At 41.9% G+C, this 10,414-nt stretch overlaps 1 protein-coding gene across 1 annotated transcript in view; it reads right to left on the bottom strand.

Annotated features, from left to right (window-relative positions):
* LOC109462809 (retinoid-inducible serine carboxypeptidase-like) overlaps nt 1-9,053 on the bottom strand; it is a 14,326-nt gene extending 5,273 nt beyond the window's left edge. The window contains exons 1-9 of the mRNA XM_019759424.1: nt 8,959-9,053; nt 7,691-7,851; nt 7,250-7,339; nt 6,330-6,485; nt 4,926-5,000; nt 3,556-3,628; nt 2,762-2,799; nt 2,265-2,393; nt 1,497-1,593 (exon numbers count right to left, since the gene is read on the bottom strand). Of these exons, the coding sequence (XP_019614983.1) occupies nt 1,497-1,593; nt 2,265-2,393; nt 2,762-2,799; nt 3,556-3,628; nt 4,926-5,000; nt 6,330-6,485; nt 7,250-7,339; nt 7,691-7,851; nt 8,959-9,040 (901 nt within the window). The 5' untranslated portion in view covers nt 9,041-9,053. The remainder of the gene's footprint in view (nt 1-1,496; nt 1,594-2,264; nt 2,394-2,761; nt 2,800-3,555; nt 3,629-4,925; nt 5,001-6,329; nt 6,486-7,249; nt 7,340-7,690; nt 7,852-8,958) is intronic.
* Between the last annotated feature and the right edge of the window lie 1,361 nt (nt 9,054-10,414).

The following is a 10,414-nucleotide window of genomic DNA, read 5'->3' as shown; positions in this document are numbered from 1 at the left end:
TGTTTACAATTGTGCAAATTTTTTTTACAGAAATTTGATCACATATGCTTAAAAATATTGTTATACTGATGTTAAAAAATATTTTAAGACACTGAATCGCTGGCTGTGATGTGCAGCAGTGTACGTACGCCGCGTAGCGTGCCAGACATTGGCCGTGCAAGCCTATAGAATGTCCCACTTGCGACATAAATTTCTGAGGCTTATCGTGCGCATCGTGCGTATCCACAATTATTCCCATCGTAAACATAGTCACTGGGATCTGAAATGCATACATACAGGATAATTTCCCTTCTTCAGCGGGAGTTTTGTTTATGTTTTGATCGTACACGTCAAACTGCCACGCTGGTCTACGCTGCGCGCTGGTCTCGGCTGCACTTCCGGGTTCCATATGCACCAGCCCTCCCCCCCCCCGGTAAATATCGTACAGTCCCTAAATCGACACCATAAATCGACAAAGAAACAAATATTTCCCCCCAAATTTATATTAATTGTGAACTTTTTCACTAGATGTGGCTATGCAGTCCTGGAAAACAGCGTTTAGTGCATATTTTCAAACAGAAAAATCGCGTCCCCGCGCCCTTCATGTTGCCGCCCGGCGATCTCAGCTGAAGCGAACAACCAATCAGAGACGCGAAACGCGGATACGTCATGCAAGATTTGCATACCGCCCGCCCACCGCTTCTGCTGGCTGCTGCCATGCTAGCTACGCGCCGTACTTGAAATAAATTGACGTGTATCGCCGTATTTCTGGAAATAAATGCCGCGACACGAAGATCTAGCGCTGACTCGGCTTGCACCCAGCGTTCAGCGTCATCCGCGCCATTACCCCCGCCGTCATCCCGCGCCGTCATTGCTGCGCCGTCACCCAACGTTTTTATCGGAACCAGACACCCCTCTGTTTGACCCCTTTTGAATGCTAAGACCCAAAACTGCAACCTCCCCATTCCTTAACAACATGGTAAATTCCATTTTCAGCATAACGGGGGTGTCCGGAGCACTCAAAAACCTTTTATTTCGACGCCCATAAACACATATGCAATTAAACAAAAATGTTCTGCATCATCTGCAGCCCAATAGCAATACGTATACCGAACAACAGACCAATCCGTCCAGCCGATCGCGAGAAACAGCTGCTGACAGAAATGTTTCGAACAATAGTAAAACCTCCTGGCGGAAGGATATCTCCTTCCCCGGAGGTAATGAAGAACATTCAAGAAACATGTGCAGGAAGTCGCTGCTGAAATCCCCGATCTACAGAAACTGGTTGCCACCATGCCGTGAGGCCATATCTGGCTGCATCACCACATGGTGTCTGCTACAGCACCAGTTACATGTACCATGGTGACTGGTCCAGGTCATTGGATAAGAAGATCGAAGAAGAAATACAGCAAAAAAAGTTACATTTTCCTTCTGCAAAGGTAAGCATAAATTATTACAGATGTATGTACAGAGAAACAAAGGAAATAAAAGTTGGGGACCAATAAAGAAAGACTCACCAATATACGAGTTACCCAAGTTTGGTGTTCTACTGCCAGATACTTCGAACTTGACCTTGTCACCAAGAATGTTGTAGAAGCTCACTCCGTTGCTGAACTGTAAAAAGATGGAACTTCAGCCTTCAAAATCCCTGAACTTATTTGCAGAACTTGAGCGTCACCCCCTATGTTGTGATTTAGCCCCCTATATCTACTGTCTTATAGCCAGCATAGAGGTGTTTCTTTAATTTTTCAGGAGAACCTAACATTATCCTTCACAAATCTTTAAAAAGTTAAAATTTGACTTTAGAATGAAGCTATAACAGAGAGAAAACATAACTTTATAAAATTTTCCACAATAGGCAGGAAGTAGCATCTCAGAGGGATATAAGTTTTGAATTTTTAATGGTGAACTTCTGGCCCCCTTCATCAGCATTGCAGCATGAGGTACATGTACAACATTCAAGATGAATTGCACTGATTTTTACACTGAGTCATATGCACAGCTTGTGTCATGGAAAGTTGTCCTTCTGTACCTGACACCTACGCTGTGAGAATAAAAAAGTGACAGTGATAAACTGACTTCAAACCTTTTTCAGAGACCCTGATTTCTGACATCCTTTGAGGTTCACTGTAACTACACGTACAGGACTTAGTAATACTGGGTGCATAATATTATGCAGTTTTGCACACCCAAACCAGTGCACCTATATTCCCAAAATGAATTTCAGCCCTTGCTACAGTTACTAAGGATAAGAAAGTGACAGTGATAAACGGAGTGTCTCTGACCTCCTCCAAGACGTCTTCCGTCCTGCTCCAGAGTTCAGTGGCGTTCCTCCACCGACCTTGGTCCACGGCCGCCTGGGTCTGCTGCGCCGACTTCTGTACTGCCTGGAGACCCACATGGTCCAGCAGGGACTAAACAGGAAATGGGAAATAAAGTAACTTGAAAATCCACTTTAAGATTAGGCCAAGGGAAAAAAATGTGTTTCCTGTTTCCCGACCGACCCTAGAAAAACCAGCTGAACCTAGACTTTTCTGTGTGTAGACTCCTTGAAGGGACTGTATTTTTTTCAGGACTGAAACCCTAATTTTTTCAGGACTGAAACAGGGAACACAACCTTTCCTAGGCCTTACAGGAAGCTATAGCCTAATATAGCTATAGCCTCTCTAAGAACAGACTTGTGATCTACCTAGCCCACGCAAAGTACTGAAGGGGCTGTGTTGGCTACAAGTTGCACAGACACACAAAGAAGATTAGCAGTTCAGAGTGAAGATTTACTCACCGTTGCTTTCAGGTAAGGTCCCCAGGTGTTGACATAGTCTGCAAACAACCAGTGTTAGTGTTAACATAGATCAGAACTTTTTAATGGCACTAAATCAACTGTTACACAGTTTCACAGATGTTTCTTAGAATTGCTGGCTCTGAAATGACATGTAAGACTGACATGAGGACAGGATTGAAAGGAGAAAACAACATAGTAACGATACATGCAAAGGTCAGGAGTGTGGTATAGGTTTCATTCTACAGGTTTGTAAGGCTTAACAGGCTTTACGAGTTGAACTTTTTGAGGAGCTTAATGTGCATTTTTTTCTGATGGCATATCATTAAGTCAAATCTGATTCAGTTCAGGGTACCCCGTTACTCTTGTACAGTCCCTCAGTCTGTAGAAACCGAATCCCAAGAACTGATATGCCATCATGCGTCAAGGAGGGTTAGTCATCCAGGTAATGAGATACATAAGAATCTCATGTTAAAAGTTAAAACTTTAAATCCACAGAGCTTTCGACCGGTCACTCTGGTCTAAAAATCCTCAGTAGACTGACCCAGTGGGGCTTGTCACGTGGCTTCTTTGAAGTGTGATCTCAACACACAGAGTGACAGGTCTAAAAGCTCTAGGTAAGTACTAAGAGAACTTTGTGTTGGATCTAAAGTTTTAACTTTATGACATGTAACCGACCAACACAGATGAACCTGCATGGTAGTACAAGAATCTCATGTTATTCAGTAATCTCCAGATACTGGTAGATTTCGAAAACTGTCCGATGTTTCATGTAGCATCCACTACTGCCCACTCACCCATGGCTGAAATCCAGGAGTCTCCCAGAGCCACACCTTTCAGGTCACACTTCACTTCACCTTGCTTCACAGCCTACAGAAAAAAACAACATCAAGGTCTACAACATGAAAGCAAGACATCCAGGTAATAAGATATGCCAAAAACAGTAACTCAAGCAACTGGATATGATTTTGGAAAAGGTCACAGACATTTCAGGTACTAGTATATAGCATCCTAAACTTTTCGTCAGTGACACTAGAGATTGCAGGAGAAATGCAGGTTTATACGAAAGATAGTGAATGCTACCTGAAACGTCTGACCGTTTCCAAAATCATATCCAGTTGCTTGAGTAACTGTTATTTGGACAACATAAAAGTCTGTTCAGGAAAGAAAATTTCTTTCATTTATCCACATTAGCCTTATTCCTCTGTCATCCATCAAAAAGCATCCAATGGATAATTTCATTAGGTTGGTGAAAGATTGAACAGCATTATTATGCACTGTAACACCAACTCCCAAGAAGCTTTTGGTTTCAATCTTGAATGTAAAGCTCCTTGGTAACACCTATACAGCTTCTGTGCACAGCAAAGTGTCCAGTCATACTAGTAATTGCCCTGATGAAGATTACAGGCAGTCGTCAAAATGTTGGCTCTTGTTCAACATTGTCAAGTGAATGTGTGAATAAGTACTAGTAACTACATGACTGTATATCATCTTGGTAGTCCTTGGCAATTGAAATACTTACTATTCAGCAAAAGTTACAAAATCTATTTGCTGGTAGCGTACACAAGATTAAGAGAAGTCAACAAGATGCGACAGAATGAGCCTGTGATACATCAACCAAAGACAAACTAAGCTACAAATACATCATGTTATTGACAGATGTAAAGACCCCGCAATATCACATAGATTAAAAGAGAAAGATGTGCCAGTTTTCCCTTCTTCATGAAGGGTTCAGGATTAGTGTGTGACATTTTATGGATCCTGTGTCCTCACTTTGTAAAGTGCCTGAGCTTGAATAATACTGGGTGCATGTGCACCTTAGTGTACCCAAATTTGGAGCTGACTGCACCCAATTTTTTTCTGTGAGTGCACCAGTGCACCCAAATATTTTCATAGGTTTTCATATGTAAAGATGCTAAATGTATAGTAGTATACAGCATATATTCTTAATATCTAAGGGTCAAAATAATAATAAAATCATTGTTATAGTACATTTATTTAGAAATGAAACATAATTAGTTTTTGCTGACATTCTACTTATATGGTGCACCCCAAATTTTTTTAGGTTGGGTGCACAAGTGCACCTATTACCCAAAGTGAATTTTGAACCCTGTCATGAAGGGTTCAGGATTAGTGCATGACATTTGTATGGATCCTGTGTCTTCACCTTGTATAGTGCCTGAGCTAAAGCAGCCGACATCTTTCCTCCATATGACTCACAGAATATGTAGAAGGGAACATTCTGGAAAAAAGGAAAGAAAGACATTGGTAGGTAAAACTTTTTAAAACCTTTCCTAAATGAAAATTTTAATAAGATTACCTGATATCAGAATCTTCATCGACTGGAGTTTTGTTACCTCCATGAAATGGAAGGTATTGTTTTTGGCGCGTCTGTGTGCGTGTGTGTGTGTGTGTGTGTGTGTGTGTGTGTGTATGTGTGTTTGTGTTTCCGCTTTTTTGTACCTTCATAACTCCATAACGCCTTTATGGATTGTGATGATATTTGGTATGCTGGTAGGCCTTAGGAAGCCAAAGGTCAAGGTCAAATATGGGCCTCCTGGTGGATGACCTTGGTACTGCAGCAGAACTTCCGGTTTTTGTATCTTTTGTCCTGAACATGTTATGGTCTTGATTTTTGGGTGACAGATAGATTGTCCTGCCAGGAATAATTGGTGTGGGTTTGGTCCCCCTAGCAGCTTGTTCTGAAACTGCAAGGGACTTTCGGGGGAAAATCTTTAAAAGCCAATAGGTCCAGACAGGAACAATGTATTTTCATCATTTTTGGTAGGTAGGTAGCTGAGAGAGATGTACATAACTTAATGCAAATTATGCAAATGAGGACTTTATTTGCATAATAAATGAGGAAATTCTCTAATTACAGTGTTTTACATTGTAGTACTTTAATACATGTAATGTATGTAATCTTTGGCAGATGGAACATCAACAGATACCAATAATGCAAATTATGACCTCATTTGCATAATTAATGCGAAAATTCAATGGGTAAATGATGGGAATTTCCTACTTGGTGTAAATTGTAAATTCATCAAAAGTTAACATCACGATACATTAATTATGTTAATGTGGAGGTCATTTGCATAATTAAAGAGGAAATTTACATTTACACGTCAAGCCCATATTTCATGGAGGTATGTGATCTCAGATCTCTTGTTTTCAGTGTTTTTGTTTGCTTATGTGTTCATAGTAATAGAAAATAAAATAATTTGAATACAGTAAAGACGAAAATGGTGTAACTTGTTTAGGTACAGGTTCAGACCTACATTTTGTATACCTACAATGTACACCTGTGTACCTGTACCTACAATTTAACTAGCAGATAGGTGCCAAGAGTTAGATACCTATTTAGGTAGACAATTGACTCCCAACTGAACAAAGTGAACCAGCACCAAGAGAACATGTCTAGCGAGATATTAGACGTAAAACCTTTCAAGGCAGGAGCAAAGGATAGGAACAGAGCAGATACACAGCGTTCACGAAGGGATTCCAGGCAAACATAAAACACGGTACTGTCACTGTATAATAGCTAAACATTAATAAAAGTGCTCATCACCTGTAGGTCTGTCTTGCAGTTGAAGAAGGCCTTGAGCAGAGTGACCAGGTCAGCAGCGACCATGCTGACGTCAGTGGCATAGGCGTTCTTGTTGGTCACATAGCTGTAACCGGTTCCAACTGGATTGTCGATAAACAACAGGTTGGCTACTGACAGCTGGGGGGAAAAGAGGAGAAAAAAAAACTGAGACAACCTGAGTATTCAGTGTAACTTAGTGTGTTAAAAAATGTGTAATTTGGGTCAATATTTTAGCCTAAGCATTCTTGTTGGTCACATAGCTGTAACCGGTTCCCACCGGATTGTCAATGAACAACGGGTTGGCAACTGACAGCTAAGGGATGGGAGAGAAAACAAGAAATAGTTTTATAAAAAGCTGGCCAAGTGCCAAGATGGGAATAGCTGGTTGGGTGTTGTGAGTTTGATGACGATGTATGACTCAAATAATTGGTCACCTTAGTGACTTGAATGCTAACATGCTAACAAGCCTTGACTAATGTCAATGGAACAGTTGTAACAAGAACACAGCACAAGCCTGTGTTCTTGTCACATGTCACAAGCACTGTCATATTTCAAAGTAAAATTTCTCCTGTGCATACACTTAAAAGAGTGGACTGGTCTAACAGCCAACCAGATGGCCAGACTGGCGGAGGACCGCCAGCAGTGGAAGAACTTGGCCAAACATCATGCTGCCCCAACGGCTGACTAAGCTATGGGAGAGAATGAGAGTGAGTGAGTGATACATGTAGCTTTGTTAAATTGGTAGGCCCCTTTTTGTCTCGGCACTAACAGTATTCAAAATCAACATGACTACAGATATTAGGCATTACATTAAGTTTGTTTAGCCTTATCTTCACATATGTAATGTAGAATATGTAACTTTGTAAGGCCTTCATATCACAAGTTACAAACATCCTGTTTACCCATGTAGTGTTCCTGGGCTGCTGACTGACGTCCATAGGTCCAATCTCCTGGAAGTTTCCAAACCCGGTTGAAGAGCCTCCAGGGCCACCCTAAAAACAACATCACGGCTTTAGATTAGAATGGTTTATGAGTAAATAAAAGTAAACCTTTCATTCACCTTTTAGTTATGGAGAAATACATGTACATGTATTGGACAGGTTAGCATTTTACTACTTGAGGGTAAGTTTTCATGGCCTATATTGTGCATTTATGCCCTTACAAGCCAGCTACAGGTCATAGTTGCAAAGCACTTCAAGGTACAAATACACACAGAGTCTGGTACATCTACAAGGGCTAGAAGATTGAAGCAGCTTGATACTAACAGGTTCTACATCTCACTTCCAAAAGACAATATCAGTTATAAGTATATGTTCAACTTGATGTAAGACATGTTTCCTCACCTGTAACCAGAGTATAAGTGGTGTAGGAGTAGAACTTGCAGCAGGTAAATTGTCTGTGTTGTAGTACAGCCACCAGAACATGTGAGCCGCAGAACGCACGTCAACATAACCCCAGTCCTGGTTCTTCACTTTGGGGCCTGGCTTACAGTCTGTGTCAGCTGCTGTAATGGTAACATTTGATAAGCTGATAAGGTATTGGAACTGTGCATGCATCAGCATAGTGTGATATATTAGCCTCATAGCTAATACTAGTTACTAAGCAATATGCGATCATTTAACATCATCATTTCATCATCATCTTCGATACTGCTTAGCCTTCTAAAAAGAAGATTACTAGCAGCTGCGCATTACGCCATTAGTGGCTGTGTGCAAAGTGCAAACAAAGGGTAGGGTTGGGATGGACGTGGACAAGTGCAAAGACAGGACAAGTGAGATCAGTGGTGCTAGTGTTACACATATTTACATATGTACAAGGACCGGGAGGCAGCTCAATGCAGCGAAGCCCGTCCCAGCTCAGCTTTGAACTGGGAGATGGACTTCGCCTCCGCCACACTGGGCTCAAGTTCATTCCACTCCTTGATGGTGCGAGGGAAGAACGAGAGCCTGTAATAGTTGTTCTTACTCGCGATGGTCTGCAGCTTTAAAGCGTGATTAGTGCGGCGGAAGCATCGAGCTGCCGGGACAAGACACGAGGTGTGGGGGACAGAGATGGTGTTGTGCAGGACTTTGAACATTGTAGTTAGCCTGGCCATTTTGCGGCGGTGTTGGAGTGATTTCCATCCCAGGTTACCTAGCATCTCATGTAAAGTAACAGAGGCCGTGCGTCTGTAGTTGTTATGTGAGCATTTTAACATCATATCAGCTTAATGCACTTGTATTGAACTTTTGAAATGCTTGGATTGCCTCTCTGATGTTTCATATAACGGTAAAAATATCTGACACCGGCAACCTTTTTGATACCATATACAATACATGATCCTGCCAAATGCATGACTCCGACACTACTTGGGGGTTTCCAATATACCCGAGACAAGGGGTGGGAGGGGTTTAGTTGTGATGTGGGAGACTAAACCTAACCTAACCCCAATCGTAAGTCTAACCCTAGCCCTGAACAATGATCCCAACTCTATGTGGCAGCTCAATGGCTGTAATCGCCCCTCCCCCTAATAAGCACTTGACACATTCAACGGTGACACTGTAAACTCATAAGTAAAGACCGGTCAGTTTCTGAATGTACACACACTCTAAACACACTCTCAGCACCCTACCTGCACACCCACTGACCACCAGACAAGCCCCGATGACCAGTGCCGGCCACAGCAAAGCGTCCACCCATGTTCTTGCCGCCATGTTTTACACTGTACTTCCTAACACCACATGACTATCACATGATGACCCGGAAGTCGGCAACAATGAGTCAAAAGGCGCTTTTTTCGCGTCATATCAAGTAAGAATCTAGGTCGCGACTTCATCCCCTAGTACAAGAGAATATAATATTAATTCTGCCTCAATTTTCTATGTGATTTTCTCCCGTATTATTAAATTAAATATCATCGCAAATGTTCTTCTTGACCCACCCGGCTTCAAAGTGTCGTCTGCTAGAGGTTATCTGAGGTCAATTGCCACTTGACAGATTCGCTGCTCTCCAAGCAGAGGTTTGGGTTTTGGGTCATTTTTGGCGTGTTTTAAGCTTTTTTTTATCGGGGTTTCTTTCTTTCTTTTCTTTTCGTATGGCAACGGCTATTGAACATAAAACAAAACGAAAAGGTTATAAAATGACACTTATTAAGACCCTAGTTACTAAAACATCAAGTGGTGGTATGATATACAATCAAGTAGGGCTAAGGCCACACCGATTTAATTTTATGGATGACATCCTCTGAAGACCCCCAAATTAGTGCGCGCGGGCGAATAAAAAAATTCCGGCCAAAAATAAAAATGCTACTAAACCACAGGAATACAAAGCTGGTATTGTGGATTCGCTACAGTACTTAGTGACGTATACGACAAGCCGGCACATGCTGGCTTTTTGCGGCATTTATGAATCGGTACTGTACTTATGTACTGAGTTCTTGAGTCGTGGAGCTTCGAATTCGATAGCCTGGGACCTGGGTGCTCGGCTCCGTTTTGTCGCTGACTACCATGGACTACCCAGGCCTAGAGCCAGGCCAGAGCCTCCGTGGAGGTGATCTTTTTATTTTTTATTTTTTTTTGAGGGCGACAGGCGAAAATCAATGCGCGCGCGGATGTCATCCATAAAATTAAGGCGGTGTGGCCTAATCATGAGTTCCTGTATTTTTAAGTTCTAGTAACAAAACAGATAGAAGAGCAGATGACGCCAGCTGACGAATATATTTCTATTTTCGGCTTGAAAAACAGGATGCCTTTTGTGTTTGAATGATGCAAAACGTCTTATGATATACATATGAACTTCACATTCTGACGCAGGGTACCAAAAATTACCGGTAGCGCATGCGCACGACACCATCCTCTCCACGTCTGCCCATAGTTATGTTTTCAAGAACTCTAAATATATTCCTGTCTTGCAAAACAACATGCTAGTTAACGTACGGTTAAGTACCTCCAACCTTTTCAATGATAAGTCGCGCACCTGTCTTTGAGTCCCATCTTTAAGTATCAAAATTAGCCTAGAGTTTTTTGACACGTGTTTGGGGAGAGCCATACCTCAAGCACGTAGGGGCATGCTACTATCTGAAAGTTGGT

This window comes from Branchiostoma belcheri, unplaced genomic scaffold (assembly GCF_001625305.1).
Source record: "Branchiostoma belcheri isolate BF01 breed outbred unplaced genomic scaffold, Haploidv18h27 scaffold12, whole genome shotgun sequence".
In the NCBI taxonomy this organism is placed as follows: domain Eukaryota; kingdom Metazoa; phylum Chordata; class Leptocardii; order Amphioxiformes; family Branchiostomatidae; genus Branchiostoma; species Branchiostoma belcheri.
The sequence above is the reverse complement of the archived record's forward strand: the minus strand, read 5'-3'. Positions and strand labels throughout refer to the sequence as shown.